The 16829-nt window shown below is 38.6% G+C and overlaps 1 protein-coding gene across 1 annotated transcript; it reads right to left on the reverse strand.

Annotated features, from left to right (window-relative positions):
• Positions 1-2609: 2609 nt before the first annotated feature.
• On the reverse strand, positions 2610-14997 carry LOC140240543 (uncharacterized). Its single transcript, XM_072320311.1, has 4 exons — positions 14644-14997; positions 11533-11630; positions 9838-9913; positions 2610-4280 (listed from the first exon to the last, which is right to left on the reverse strand). Exons 1-4 carry the CDS (start codon positions 14778-14780, stop codon positions 4223-4225), a joined length of 369 nt encoding a protein of 122 aa, XP_072176412.1. The 5' UTR covers positions 14781-14997; the 3' UTR covers positions 2610-4222.
• Between the last annotated feature and the right edge of the window lie 1832 nt (positions 14998-16829).

A 16829-nucleotide genomic window follows, 5' to 3' on the forward strand; every position in this document is an offset into this window, starting at 1 on the left:
TAAACGTAGCACAGCATGAACACGTATTGTACCAACGATCAATCACATTTCCACGAAAATTTATCACCCACCTCGATCTCCGCGGTATCCTATCTCCGGCCCTGTGTAGGCGATACACCGATAACGGTTTCGCTATACCTCACTTTCCCGTACGTTTTGCATAGTTGATTTTGTGTTGTTTATTTTTTCATTACATGTACAGTTGTATATCATAATCAATGTCAAGGCCCTACGGCTACAACTGTACAAATGCTTGTAAACATGAATCACATGCATAAATATGAATTATTATGTCAATAAATAAAAAAAAAAAAAAAAACAGTCCAGGAACCAAAACAGTAAAGATCGAGAAGGACGACTAAAACCCGTGTCCATGAATGTTACTGAAGATGGTCGATAGTAGGTGGTTGAAGATAGTAGGTCCTTATAATAATGATGATAGTAACAATGAGGATGATAATGGTGATAATAATAAGAATAAGAATAGTAGTAGTATTAGTAGTACAAGTAATTGTATCAGCAGAAGCAGTAGTAGTATAGTAGTGACAATAATAATAATGATACAGTAATAATAATAATGATAAATTACTTCATGAAGCGTTGAAATCCAATCTGCAAAATGCTCTTAATCAGTCTTGTCACAGAATAACAAATCTAATGGACAAGTATTTCAGAAATGGCAACTCTGCAACATACATAAAACCAGGCCTCAGTGGATTCCATCTCCCTGTTCAAAACAAACCTCTTGAAATTTGCGCAGCAAAGGCTACCAAATAATATAGAAATTGTCCGAAAGAAGCAAGTGAAAGGCTTGCATAGAAACTCATTATGAAGGAGTCCTTGGGACCATGGAAATTACAGTATATCCAGCGAAATTGAAGGTTTACACAGAAAATGTTTTCAGCTGAATAACTTATGAAAGCATCGCACCAAGGAACAATATTTTAGGTATTTTTATACCGAGATACAGGAGATTCAGATGTATTACTCTTTATCTTTTGCCAAACACACATCTCCAGAAGGATCAGACCACAAAGGACTTAGTTAGGCCAGTAGGCAGGTGCATATTGCCAATTCTGAATTTGTACCCTTGCAAAACTTTTCATCCGTGAGCACTAATGATTCGTAATGAATTCAACTTTATAATTTCGTCCCTTTGCACACTGACTACTTATAGTACCATCCAAAGATAATGTTGCAGAAAATTTGATTCAAAAGACGGAATCCATGCACATGCAAGTGCAGGGTTATAACTTGGTTTATCCCGAAGCTCAGACAAACATTACATGAGCCCTGTCTATAGCTTTAGGGTTGCTAGGGAATCCATGATTGTAGAAGTGAACTCAATACGAACGTTTATTGAGCCGTCACTAAGGTTTTGTCATTACTAACAAATAACCAAAAGGCATGTACACCCCACATGACGCCAGTAATGATGTTCAGTAAACAGGTGTAATTCTGCTGGAATATCATCACAAGGAATATTTGTCATGTGGACAGATGCATGATACACACAATCTAATACAATATGTATACGACATACAGTGCTTTCCTGATATTATAGGTTTTGTGTATTCTTGAACAAAGGATCTCTACTTTGTCCGAAACTTTGACCGAAATGTCCGACCCTTTTCAGCAAATATAATCTGCACTGATTTTCAAGACAGTAATCGTCTTAGCAAAAAGTCACATGAACTGTCATCACTCGGGGAAGAAAAAATGTCCATAAATTTTAATACGTGTACACAACTAAAATTGTCTACTGCTTGTGACAGGATAAATTTCGGAATGTATACCGTGTTATTAGTGTACTGCATATTGTATGCAAACTTCTGCAACAAAGGATCTCCATAGCAACCCTTTGCGAGCAACCGATTCTAACCCTGTATTCTATCTTTTGGATCCAAATGTTTTTGACACAGGTTGAATAGTCTCTGTCACGGTGCAGGTAAGGAAATGTTCATAAATTTGAATACATTATGGAAATGGTCTGTTCGAATACAACTGTACGTTACAAAATGCTCTGCTGTCGTGCGGGTTGGCAAATAAAACGCCTAAATTCCCTCTACAGATCAATTAGCAAATTCTCAATAACCTCAAAATAAAAATAAAGTGGTCATATCGTATCGATAAATGTATCTTTTTGTGACCTGTATAGTCGGATGTCGTTCGCAATGTTTCTACATGAAATGCGGGCTACTTGTGATTAGGAATTCTGACCTTAGTGTGGTAACTGAAATAGTCGAGCAAGACATGGCTTAGTGTTCAAATTTCATGCATACTTCCAATGATTTCTAGACCAATTCGAGAGCTTGTTCCAGCTCATAAGGTGTTTTCTCCAACATTCAGGAGGAATTTCAGTCAGAACTCTGAATCCAACTATTTTTGACAGGTTCTCTGAGCTGTTTCTGCCACTAAGCAGGGACGAAAATATAACTTGAAATTCACTACAAAACTGGTCTAGTACGCTATGCAGGTGAGTGGAACAAAGTGGAACACAAGATTTGTGAGTATTGATGTCGGACTCAGAAACGAAGTCGCGTTTCCTTCTTTACCAGAGTTAGTTGCATAAATCTCAGGACACCTAGGACAGAAAAAGAAACGAGTGATTGTTTCCTTCTTTGCTCTTTGTGTTTATTGCGAAACTGTTTCAATACACATGTATAGTACCATGGTTATCATGTACAAATGCTAAAGGGATAGGATTAGCTTGTGCTAATGTGAAAACCAACCACAGAGAAAAATATATTATCAAAACGAGATCTGTAGGAAATACACCAAACACTCACTACCACAGTTAATGTATGTGTAGGCATAATGACAACACACCAACTTACATTATATATTTCTTTCACCATCCACTGCACAGGGATTTTGACAAGGGTGAGCACATCCCGTTTGCATGTAAATCTTGCACATATTCTGTCTTGTATATTTTGGGGGATAAGAGGCTTTGCCATTTTCAACCTTCAAATCCATGATGATGTCGAGTTGCGAACTTCACAGTCTACATCAAACCAACAGTTTATCATGGAGGTAGGAGATAGACCGCCATGTGTTGATATAGAGAAGCATCCCACCTCACGAACTATAAACCCTGTTCTGTCAATGAGGATGTGCATATCATATTCATATATGTTTTGCTGGCAGAATGTGCATACAAACGTTTTAGCATAGGGATGGGGTGAAACAAAGTCTAAATAACTAGTTACCGCAAGATGGAGGCATAATAAGTAGCTTTGCAGACAATAAAAATACAAAGAAAATGTTTAGAAATATCTGCAGCCTTTGCAGACAATAAAAATACAAAGAAAATGTTTAGAAATATCTCCATCCAATACATACTTGTATACACATTATCGGTAAAATGTCTTGTACAATTTTTTTTTTCCACATGTAGTTTTATACATGTATCAGCCACAAAGGAAGTTCGTCATCTCTGGCGTGTTCTGTTAGATTTACTCACCTATTCAGCATTTTACCATATCACTAGTGTCTTGAAATGAACATAATGTCTCATACAGTAATTGATACCTGCATATAAGTGCATAAAGAATCACTCATGCGTAATAGATAGTAGGCCTACAACAAAGGGATACTTCACTATGTTACATGTACTATGAGCACACATCTCATAGAATAATCGTAAGACCTAACCAAACTAAGAGCAACCAGTGTCGTCTATTGAAAGTATGTTGCAAGATCCAAGATACAAGGAAAATGGTTGTGGAAGGAATATAAAGTTCGACCCTATAACCATCTCGGTACCCTTTGACCTCCTGATAACCTACATAGTGCCCGTTAGCAGATGAGTACTGTACTCGGTTCTAATGGCCCAGACAGAACAGGAGGGAACCACTCTTCGATTGCCAGCGCCCAATTTGTCGTGCTGCCAATGGACGTACAATGTATGTGCGATATGACGCGTGACGGTATGATCTGTTGCCCCTGTCTGCGGCCCAGGCGTGCTGGTTCTCCAGGTTGTGGCGAACGATGTCGAGTACAGCTGGGTCCAAACAGAGGCGACGGAATCGTGCAGAGAGCGAGTGACACTGCATGTTAGCTTTTCTGCAGCATTTTTTCTCTACGTCATGCGCCATCTCCCTGCACCGCCCACATTTGCACCATGGAGGCACGGCTTCTGGCTCTGGCTCTCGTGGCGGCTGTGGCGGTGGATGAACAAACTGCTCGAAGAAATCTTCGAATAGTCCAGCTGTCCTTTTCAAGTTCGTGATGGCCAGCTCATTGACTTGATCCCTGGTGAGCGCCTCCACCTTGGCCTACGCATGAGAGACAGAAATAAATAAGAAAAATAATGAAACAAATTCTGCCTACAGCTGTACATCAAAAGTACTGTAACACAAAATGCGCATGCATTAATTCATTGACTGTTGATTGTTTGTTTTTGTTTGCATGTTGGTTGACTAGACATCATAACATTCAATGGTAATAGATGATATTATCATGTATTAAGACTTGTTGCTGCAATAAAGGATGCCCATATGGCGACCCTAAAAGCTTGTTCGAGCTCATGCGATGCTTGTCCGCGCTTCGGGAGCAAGTAGGAGCATAAAACCATATTGTGTCTCTTGTGTCCAGTATTGTTTGTTGCAGGTTCTAGAATTGTTGTCAATGCTAATGAACGGGTTTCTCATGTATTCAGATTGTATTTTTGTAAACAAATAATGACAACCCAACAAACTTTGTCCGCGCTCATGTGAAGTTTGTAACAGCGTCGTGAACAAGGAAGATTCTGACTGTCTGTGACAAGTTCTTCGAATTGTTGTCAATGAGCGCATGGAAGGAAACAAGTATAATTGTGTAAATCTGGATACAGTACGAAAATGGTTTATGGAGCAGATTGCAAGTTTCTCCTCCAAATTCAATACGGTCTGTGGGAAAACCAAACCCCGTCTTATCAAACCCCACAAGCCACAGGCGATTAAATTACCACTATAAAACATTGTCTTTGGACTTATATGCTCTAGGCGTCACATTAGTATGATGGTTTTATGGCAAATACGTTTCTAAAATATTTTATGTTGAGCATATAGGTTCAGGTACATAATTTTGTCAGTCAACTTAATCAATATTTGTGAGTCAAATCATGTAGAAAATCTTTCATTGTACCAATATATCTTCCATATTGTAATTCATTTAGCAATGCATCAGATTTTCTTGAGGTAACCCTGAATCTTTGGTCATTACTAAACTACAAGATACAATGTAACACGACATATCAATTTATCATATGCAGCTCTGATTGGGATTTCCGATACTTGGCTTAGAAAATTGATTCTGTCTCCTAAATTTGATTTGGAATTGACGAAATTGTGCTAACTAAACTGTGTTGCAACCTTTCCAAATTCATACCGAAATCGAACAACTGATGAGCCCTACATGTACAAAACTTGTACACTGTATATGTGGCTTCATAACAAACTTCAAGCTTCAAAAAGTCTACTATTTTTCAAGTGCATCCACGATTTCCCTGCAAACACATGTCAAGGTAACCAGAACTATTTCTGCTATTCCTGTTACCATACTCTAAAGGTACAGTAGTTAGGTGAAGATTCGATGAACAGAAGTAAATGGGAGGCTTCTTATTTTAATGTCCTATTGACTTCACAGCAGCAAATCTTTATCAATGCTTCAGAGTAACTAAATGTATGTAAACAGGATTGAAGAGAAAAAAGAGCAACAAACGCTTCTCTCCCTGTCTCCTCTTTCCCCTGCCATGAACAATTCAGAAAAAAATACCCCCCCCCCCTCCTTTTTCCCCTAGCGTGAATGACGAGAAAGAAAATCCGCAAGACTTCCTCGAATTCTTGAAGTTCTTTTCTGTCTCTTTTTTTCCCCTCGCACATGAAAGATGCAAAACACACACAGACCCAAGACAGAGACCACTACCATCAGAAAAACAAAAACACCAACTACAGTCAAACTCGGATACCTCGACGTCGGATAAGCCGAATATCACTTACCTCGGGGGCAACATGAAAGTCCCGATTGTTCCTATGGAGTTTCCGTGTATTAAAATTCGCGTAGCTCGAAAAAGATAACTCGAAGTTCGGTTACCTCGAAGGGAAATCTAATGTCCCGATCTTAATTAACTTATTGTTTTTCCCAGCATGTTGCTCGAATCGAAATTGCAAGCATCACTCAGCATCTCCGATTAAGCGCGCGTGGACCGCGAAGACATGTCACAAATGTTTTCACACTCGATTGTAATCTGATAATCGCGCGCCCAAAGAAATACCCGGTACACAGCTGACAAGAAAAATCCCCAACACCTACCAACACTCGTACATGGTATGCACATAGCACCCGTGCCAATGGAGTGCTTACGAAAGCACTACGCGCTGCCCCATCATCTGCTTTTCTTTAACCACTGTGTTTTGATTTTTGATCGAGATAGTCATACCGTGCGCGTAGATTTCTCAACCGTCGGGAGCACCTGCTTACGTTTTTGCCATTAATCACGCTCCACTGTCAAAACATCAATCTTTTTGAAGATTTTTTGCCTTTCACGAAGTTTGTTTCATTTATTCTTCCCCGAGAACGCAAGCACTGAAACTTTTTTTTTTCTTCCAGCAATGCGATTATGAAAATCTGGAAGTATAGGCCGATCACAATGAAGAATAGAATACACAGGGCTCCGCACTAACTTTTATCGGGCCACCAATATCATTGATTTTTATTTTCTGGTGGTCGAAAGTAAAATCTGGTGACACACACAAAAAAAAAAAAACAGAAAAACTAAATCGGTCATACTAAACATAGAAAAATTGATATTAAGCATTACTGAAGTGATACAGATGCCCATGTCTAAAACAAATGAATAGAAAATTCAATCATCTTACTCTGTGTTTTAAGATTTGACAAATAGGCGTAGAGATTATTATAAAAGTTGATGCCTATATATTTAGGAGGTCAAAACTTACGTTTGAAATGAGAAAATGGGAGCATTTGCTGACATTTGTTAGCATCCGACATTTGTTTTATCATTGTAAAAAGCCGAAATTTACCGTTATTCATTTTTAAATGTAAAAGCAAACAACCGACATTCATTTTAGAATCATACGGAGTTTAATGCTATCCTAATCCATTTCCAAACGTGAAAGCAAACATCCGCTATTTGTTTTAGCATGTAACTGAGCGGATTAATGCCATTAATCATTTCCAAATGTTAAAGCAACAATCTGTTATTTATTTTTGCATCGTACGGAGCAGAATATTACTGTTATTCATTTCAAACATCCGACATTTATTTCATTATCGAATGGAGCCGAATGTTACTGCTGTCCACTTCCGACAGTGAAATGAATCATCTGACAATTATTTTATCATCGCACGGAGCCGAATGTTACTGTTTTTCATTTTTGAACGTCAAGGCAGACATCAGACATTTTGGACCATCAAGCGTATAGCTGAATGTTACTGATATTTATTTCGAAATGTACCATAGCAAATATCCAATATTTTTTTTATCATCGTATGGGGCAGAATGTTACTGCTATTCACTTCCAAACATGCCAAACGTAAAAGCAATCATTCGACATGTATTTTAGCATCTTCCGGAGCTGAATGTCATTGACATTTACTTTCGAACGTAAAAGCACATCCGGCATTTATTTTAGCATCTTCCGGAGCTAAATGTTATTGCAATTTACTTTCGAACGTCAAAGCAAACATCCAGCATTTATTTTATCATCGTAAGGAGTTGAATATTATTGTTACTCTTTTCCGAACGTCAAAGCAAACATCAAACATTAATTTTACCATTAAACGCAGCTGAATGTTACTGATATTCATTTCGAAATTTAAAAGCAAACATCAGACAGTTATTTCAGCATCGTATGGACATGATGGAGCAGAATATTACTGCTATTCACTTCCGAACATAAAAACGATCATCTGACATCTATTTTGGCATCTTCCGGAGCCGAATAATATTGCTATTTCCTTTCGAAAGTATAAGGAAACATCCGACATTTATTTAACCATCGTACGGAGTTTAATGTTATTGTTTTTCATTTCCAAACGTCATAGCAAAAATTCGACATTTATTTCAGCGTCTTCCGGAGCCGAATGTTATCCTTATTCATTTCCGAACGCAAAATCAAATATCTGACATTAGTTTTAGCACCATACGGAGCTGAGTCTTATCATTTTTCATTTCCAAAAGTATGAGCAAACATCCGACATCTATTTTAGTATCATACCGAGTCGAATATTACCGTCATTCATTTCCACAATTAAACGCAAACCTCTGACATTTATTTTAGCATCTTACGGAGCCGATTGTTACCGCTGTTCATTTTCAAAAGTAAAGGCAAACATCTGACTTTTCTTTTTTTTTTTTTTTTTTTTGGTGGCGCGATCGGGCCACCAAAATCTTGATTTCTGAAATCTTGATTTCATTTCCAATTTTCACTCAATTCATTCATATAAAAGTTTATTCAATTCCAGTTGACAAGCATGCAAATAATCAGCAGGCACTGTAACAGACACCATGTTGTACATCGATAAACGTCGAACATCGATAAACATCGGATACGTCGAAGAAAATTCGACGTACGCGTACCTCGAAATTCGCGTACCTCGAACCATTTTCTTCAGTCCCGACGAATTCGAGGTATCCGAGTTTGACTGTACTAGTAAAGAGACAGAAGTGCTAGACAGGGTTGGGGCCTGGGAAGGGCTACCGACAAAGGAACACGGCGCGCACAAGCATTCTTTCGTGAGATCGTATTACAACTGGCACCTAGCCTTTTGTCAAGGCCCTCTCGCTGTAATGGGCGAGCGAAGCGAGCCCAGCCGAGCGCGCCAGCGCAACCCCACTCAGCTGGGCTCTCTTCACCATACAGCGAGAGGGCCTTGACAAAAGGCTAACTGGCATCTGGTCATGGCCTGGGAACAGCGCCAAGAGTATAGTCTTGTCACAGACCCCAATTATTAGACCTGGTAACATGGTACCCAATAGGGTTACAGCTCGTTATTCCAAAGGTTTGTCATTCCGAAGGCTCTTCAGTCCGCAGATTCGTTATTCCGAAGATTTGTTTTTCCAAATATCATTTCGGATTAACAAATCTTTGGAATAACGCCACAAATGTTCAGATTGATGAACCTTTTTCATTTTCGGATTAACGAACCTCTAGGTATTGGGAATATGTGTGTTTCGGAGTAACGAACCTTCGGAATAATGACCCTTCAGAATATCGAACATTCATTATGTTTGTTTGAGGTATATGTACATTGTACATTGCTCTAGTTTATTGAGATTTGCTACATCCACCTTTGAAGTTTTACCCAATTTTACCCAAAGTCTAATCAAGTGATTATCCCACCTTGCTTCACCCTTGTGCAAAGTTTAGTGAAATTTGCTTGATCCAGTCTTGAGTTTTAATATCACACAGTGAATTTTTAGAATTTGACCTTGACCTTTGACTCTTGCCAATTTTACACAAAATGTTATCAAGTTAGTGCCCTATCATATTTTACCCTTGTGCCAAGTTTGCTGAAATTTGCTCAATACAGTCTTGAGTTATTGCATAAACTGTTTTAGATGACCTTCACTTTTGACCTCCGACCAATTTCTAATCAAGTGATTGCCCAATCATACTTCATAGTCGGACTATGTTTGGTCAAATTCCGCTCAGTATTACTCAAGTTATCGCGTATACTAAAGTAGACAGACAGACCTACAACCCAAAAATATCATGCCTCAAGCACCCATCGGACAGAGGAATAAAAAGGATTCATGGTCAAATTTGTGGGCATTTTATTGTCAATAAGCCTGTGCATAACAATGATAATTTTTAGTTTGATACTCACCTGACTTGGTTCAGGAGGGTCTTAGAGTTGATCGGTGAAAACAACACTCCTCTGCGCAGAGGAGCTCTCCTACGAGCTGTAAACACAAACAAAGCATACTTAATTAACCACATACCATGTACATGTAATGCAACAAAGTCATTGATAATTACTTTCAATTATACTAATGACATATGTATTTTCCGAATGAGTGTCAGTAAATGACATTTTCATGTCGAGTCGAGTACAAAATTTTACAGTTTGATCCTAGATTTTTAGAGTCCTAGTTATCAACGAGCAAGGTAGCACAACACTCCTAGAAAGAACACATCAGTATGTATTATGGTCAAGAAAATTCTCAGGGATACGTGAAAAAAAAATGTACCCAAAAATATATGCTAATTGGCTGAAAAAAAAGTGCAGATATAGGGTGTTGCAAATGCTCTTTTATACACAATTTGTGATCACGATATTGTCTTTTTAATATGGATGGGAATAACATATTGAAAAGGCAATCATTGTACAGTGCATTTACCATGAAAAGTATGATGTGTGGCAAACAGCAGCAATGACCTTGAGTATAATACAGTGTACTTCTCAAAAAGTAAAGGTTACAAACATTCTTTTACAACAAACTCCTAAAATTGAATGGTAATTGGTCAATGGGTATACACTGTAGGACACACTGTGTAGAGTATAGAGTACACATGTATTGTTCCTTTACAATGTAGCTGAGGGATCACACTCTTATCAAAGCAATGGTTTTAAGAGTTTTAATAAAATCATTTGATTTGTATACCGGTATATGAAATAAAAACATTTTTTCTGAATAACTCACAAACTAAACATCGTCTGGTATACTAAAGGCAGTATTCTGACCAAAGAAAACATGTTTTTTTTTAATGTTTTCTCTGAGAGGAACATTTGGATCAGTTGGATGGCCATTTGCATTCTTTCATTCCTTATTCAGAACATTGCTTCCAATGCACAAGTTATTTCAGCTGGCATTTTTCCTCTGAGATACGAGGCCGAAGATATCTTGGGCTGCAGAACTTAAAATAACACTAATTTTGCTGATGGTAAACTTCCACTTCAGCAGAACATTTCTGGAAAGAAATAACAGGAACAATGAGTACCGGTATATAACTTGATGTTTCCAGCAGGATACATCCTAAATACTGCATGCTATTTTATGGGTAAAATCAGCAAAAGACTCAAGAAGTCAGATGAATTCCCAGCACTGTTCGTTACAAGGTATCCAGAAATTGGCCAATCATGAGCTATTTTCCATGTTTGGTGTTAGATATCAGCATATCTATCCAAATCAAAATAACTCATCCCAATGTCATGACTGCTTTAGTTGACCAATAAAGGTCTTGAGTTTGAACTTACTTAGTAACTGTAAGTCACCTTTTTTTTTTTTTTTTTCGTATCACCGAACAGATGATAAGGAGGTTTGTGTATGAATACATTACACTATTCATGTACTGTGTCTTCAGAGGCAACCATCTACTATTAGCCACTCAGGAAAAACAAACTGTATGGGGGAGGGCTATTGACAGGCTTAATGAATATTCCAGAATAGTCGGCATCTCTGGGTTTATAGGATATTTTTGTTATCCATCCCGACAGGATTATGCTGTAAGAACAAACAATGATCACAAAATAAATTTCGGACCCTATCAATACTACAATGTACGCTTCAAGAAATCTCACTTGAAGTATCTACCGGCTGGCCCAATTCTTGAGTCCTTGGGAGTTTGAGACGTATCTGGACAGAGCTTCCTGCAGGTAGATCTTCAGCAGTAGTTGCTCTGAAAAACATATGAACTGACAGCTTGTACTACACAATATAACCAAAGACATCTAACTTTGAAGAAAAATTAAATCTCATTGTTATTCCACACAATGTATTTCCATTGGCACAAAATTCCAAGAGTGCCTTGAAACATTGACATCGCCTTAGGGCTCTGTTAGACACTGTAGCTGACCTCTGTGTGTAAAATACCTTTTTAATCAACCTGCAGAGAGTAAGGTTTCCATGCAATCAAAATCGTCCAGTGGACATTATGGATTCTGAGGTGATTGACAATGCACTACATATTTCAGAGGAGCACAACCTCAAAGAAGACAATGCTGTACAATGTTTGTCAGCAACTGCAGAGGTGGAGATGGTTTCTGTCTGTGATGTTGTGCTATCAGCTGCAGAGGCTACAAGTAAATCAGATTATTCTGATGACCGAGAACTAACACAAAGAAGATGCACAGGGGCAAATAAGTTTATACATCGTGTATACTTTATGCCCAACATCAAGGTAAATCAAGGTAAGAGCAGTGCAGCATAAAACATAATGTTAGTTGGATACCATGCATACAAATGTACTGTACCCCAGACTTTTCATATCACATTAGTGAATATTATATGAGAGGTTTCAGCAGCACACTAAAAACATGTAGTCTGTCCCCTTTATTACCAATCATGCAGCAATGACCATGTAGAAGAAAGATGAAAATCCCAATAGGTTACTGTAAAAGATTTCTGTGAAACAACACACCATACTGCATGGCCCGGTAGCCTACTGAGATGGTATGACAGTGCGCTAGAGTAGCGTGCGACTGTGCTTTCGTACCAGTAAAGGTGGATGAGACATGGAATTCTTTCATTTCATAAACTAGTGTAAAATGCAATTTCAATTTAAGCGATTTCCATGAATTCCAAACCACTGTTCACGCATCTTTGGGGGCAGATCTACATAATGATCATAATATTGGCTACCCTTTCATGGTATACCAGACATATTGCATTCAGCTTGACGAATATTACACTCGTCCATCGTGCAATATTCATCTGGCTTCACATAATTGATCAGGTATACCACTCAAGGACAGCCAATTACTCCGCTACAAAGCTATCTTGACATCAAGAAATCAGTATTTCTACTACACTGTATATTGATATTATGATGGCAAAGAAAAGGTGCTGAATTTGATGGGAGTGTACATTGGCGTGTACACGTAGGGTCTGTACAGTGTAAATGTATGAAATAGCAGTTTTGCATGTGTGACAATTATACATTGTACAAATGTGCCTGTACCTTCCTTTTGTTCTGGCCTTGTATTTCCAATAATGCCCACAAATCAAATCAATTTATTCTGATATGCTCTCTTTGACCTTGGCCATTTGACGTAAAAAACACCCAATTTTCTCATTTTAAATCTTAGTAAAATTGGTGTCCAGTTACTGAGCCCCAACTGTCCTTAGTTGTTATATTATACAACCTACCGAAACAGGGAACTACAACTGTAACCATACTTGAAAAAGTACAGTACAGGTACGTACATGTATGAAAGGCATAATGAATTTAATGTCTACGTCTTTCATACAGTCCAGCTCGCAATGCAACGCGCTGGCAACTAGGTGCAAGTGAGCTCACAAAATCTGACCAACGATAGATTGTGCAATCCTGCAGCCAGGGCCTCCAGTCAGTCCAAGGGTTTGAATACCATTACCAAATCTTATTTTTGTAACCAGTGGAGGTGTTGCCTGCAGGATTGTGCGATAAGTGGTAACCCATATCCCATGGAGGCACAGGCTGTAGGTCTGCGCAATCTATTGCCGGTCACCATGTGAGTTCAATTGCACCTGACCAACGATAGATTGTGCAATCCTGCAGTCAGGGCCTCCAGTCAGTCCAAGGGTTTGAATACCAAATCTTATTTTTGTAACCAGTGGAGGTGTTGCCTGCAGGATTGTGCGATAAGTGGTAACCCCCATATCCCATGGAGGCACAGGCTGCAGGTCTGCGCAATCTATTGCCGGTCACCATGTGAGTTCAATTGCACCCAGTTGTCTGCAACGTTGCATGCAAGCTGCCCTGTATAAGACTGTCGCTACAACTGTACATGTAGTCAAGCATTTTATTACCATAAGGTTTTGTACGACCAAAAATTATTTTCAATAGCTGATTTAGATATACTACACGATGTGCAGAAAAATATTCCTTCAAATTTCATGCTCTTTATTGAGTTTTCATGAAGTCCAACACAATGAGTGATGAAAGCTCCAGATGCGTTATCTCTCGCACATAAATCTTTGCTAGTACTAAGATAACTAGACGGTAAGAGTTACAGATCTAACGTTAGTACTACAGTCAGCACTAGTAGTCTAGTAGTGACTAGTAGTACCAGAGCAAATGTACACGCGGTTCCTAGTCCTACTGTAGACCTAGTCCTACTGTAGATCTAGGCCTACAAGTATAGACTCTATGTACAGCTGATGTGCTGTCCCCCTGAATATTACCACACATGTGAGAAATGACACCAATCTCGAGATTGCAATTGGAAAACAGATAACATATCTTGAATTGATCATGATTTCCCTTCCTAGAAATTTTGACAATTTGTTGAGGCTGGGTTAGTGAGGAACAATAAGCTAAAAATGAAAACGTTCATATACGGCTAGTGATAATTTACATGTATGGCTGGGTCTACTACTGTGACCGTACACGTTCACTAATTGACTTAATCAGGCCTAGGTCTAGTCATTGAGTCATCATAGTACTTTTTGTCGTAAGTTGGACGTCAGTATTTATTGTGATAATCATTTAAAAAAAAAAATGTGAATAAGACTGTTTTAAATTGTGTCATCGTTCATCGCGATAGTTGCATGATCAACGCTGCGGTACAACTGTACCGGTAATTCAAGTAACGGTAACGCTATCGTTACATGGATTTAGAAGGTTATAAATTCAGCGTTCAGTGAATGTCATTTGCAACTGAATAAAAAATAGGTACAATTATATATCATACAAGTTGAGTTTCACCCACCTTGGCTTATCAGAGGCTTCTGACTCAGTCTGAGTGCATGTAGAAACTTGCACAACGGGTTGATCCCGCAATCCTGGCACACAGTGCTGATGCCCAGTGCGAGTGGTGGACATCCAGCAGATGACCAGCAAAGTCATCCTGTGTTGAATGGCTTGATGGGCCGTGAAGGGCAACGTTTATCTTGTTCATTTCTTGCCGATAAACAGCTCGCACCTCCTCCCACTGGATCCAGCATTTACCAAGTCGTATCCGCGACATAATGGCACGCAGATTGAAGTTCGACACAAAGATCAGAATAAACGATCTGAGTGTTGAAGACAGTGTTTGAAAGCACCGAACAGATCGCGAAGTGATTTACGTGACAACGTACGTACGCATAACCATGGGATGTACCATCGATCATGGTATACATACTATGCGCTGGACTGCGCATAATGCGGGATCGAAGCAAGCCGCTGTGCTGCAGGGCCATCCCCTACGGGAACCTGGTGGTCTGTGTGTTAAGTCTATGGGGATTTCAGAATTCAGTGTGGAAGGGTTAAATTGCTGCACGCCGCTTGGCATTATGGGGGAAATGCTGGGCACCACAGAGAAAAATGAGCCTTATGATGGCGCTAGACATGTTTCTTGCCAGTGCAGACGCACTTTAAGTGCTTCATTATGCCCCACCTTCCCCATACTGTAGTCGGGATCTTCAACATGCAGCCGTTCCGAGTAAATATTTATGATCTCACAACCTCCACCTTCATAATGGTTATTTTTCAGCACTCGGTATCATATTTATTATGTATGATAACGACCAATATAATCGCCAACATCTATACGTATGTTATGTTTTTTTTTTTATTTGATTATGCCAATATCCAATGACGGGGCGTGTTTTGTTTTTGTAAGGTGCTTGCAGTTAGTCTCCTTTTTTTTTTGTGTCTGTATGTATGTGTTTGGGGGTGTCTTTCGATCGTTTGGGGTATTAGTGTCTTATAAAGAGATTTATTTCATACAGGCGAGGTATTCTAAAGGGATAGTATAGTTTTGTTTGAGATGAGAGATTCAAATTTTAAACTTTTGCAAGATAATTAGAAATCACCTGTGAAATTTAAAATGATACAGTTCTAAAATAAATTCAAAGTGTACTGTATTAAAAACGGTTTAAATGGCCGAGATATCCAAAAACATAGTAAAACATCGGGCCAAACAAAAGGTGGGTCCAACGATTTATTAGGATCCCTTTGTTTTGAATATCTGAGCCACTTCAAAACCATTTTTCATCGAATAAACTTTGAATTCCTCGTAGAATTACGTGCTCTTTCATATTTCATAAGAAGTTTCTCATTATCTCACAAAAAAGTTGGAAACCTGACGCCCCATCTCAGACAATACTATACCATCCCTTAAATTTTCAATGCCTTCCCTTTATTTTAAGATGGTGACCGCGGTTCCCCCCCCCCCCAAAAAAAAAAAAAGAAAGAAAGAAAGAAGAAATTATATGTTTAAAGAAAGTGAAATCCATGCAAACTGACAACTCGGGGTTTTTTTTTTTTCACTTCTAACAATGGGTACACCGTAAATTGAACATCCAAACAGTACACCTAAATATGTATGCAAAATCGGGCTTTACACAAAAAAGTTGCAGTTTCTTTTGGTAATACGTAATACAACTAGTGTCATGGCAAAGGCTATCATAATGGAGTGTAAAACCCAATTTTCTTAACTTCACGAGAGCTAGAAATGATACAAAGCACTGGCTTACATTTTGTCAGTTACCATATACGACACGAATTCCATGTGTTACCATGTCACACAAAAAAGTGGAGAACTGCATTCAACTTCTCATTGAATTCATGCAAAAATAATTTCTAACCTAGCGACTGATCGGTAGGACAAGTTCGATTACATTCCACTCTTCACAGTGAAGCTTATTAAAAGAGATGTTACATTTTGAAATCTGCTTGTTGAATATATTTGATTGTTTAAAAGCTTTTATTCTTAAGTCCAAGCATGTGTGATTTTTTTTTCCTGCTTGAGACATGTTAGAGTCGCAGAATTTGGTAATTATTTCTAATCATGAATGTATTACCCTGACACTGACGAAGAAATGAAGGAGTGGGAGGGGGCGAACTCATCCTCCGGAGGAGAAAATTCCTCTACTTTCAACGTTAGTATACATATACTAATGAAATTATAAA

The sequence above is a fragment of the Diadema setosum genome, chromosome 2, assembly GCF_964275005.1.
Source record: "Diadema setosum chromosome 2, eeDiaSeto1, whole genome shotgun sequence".
Taxonomy (NCBI): domain Eukaryota; kingdom Metazoa; phylum Echinodermata; class Echinoidea; order Diadematoida; family Diadematidae; genus Diadema; species Diadema setosum.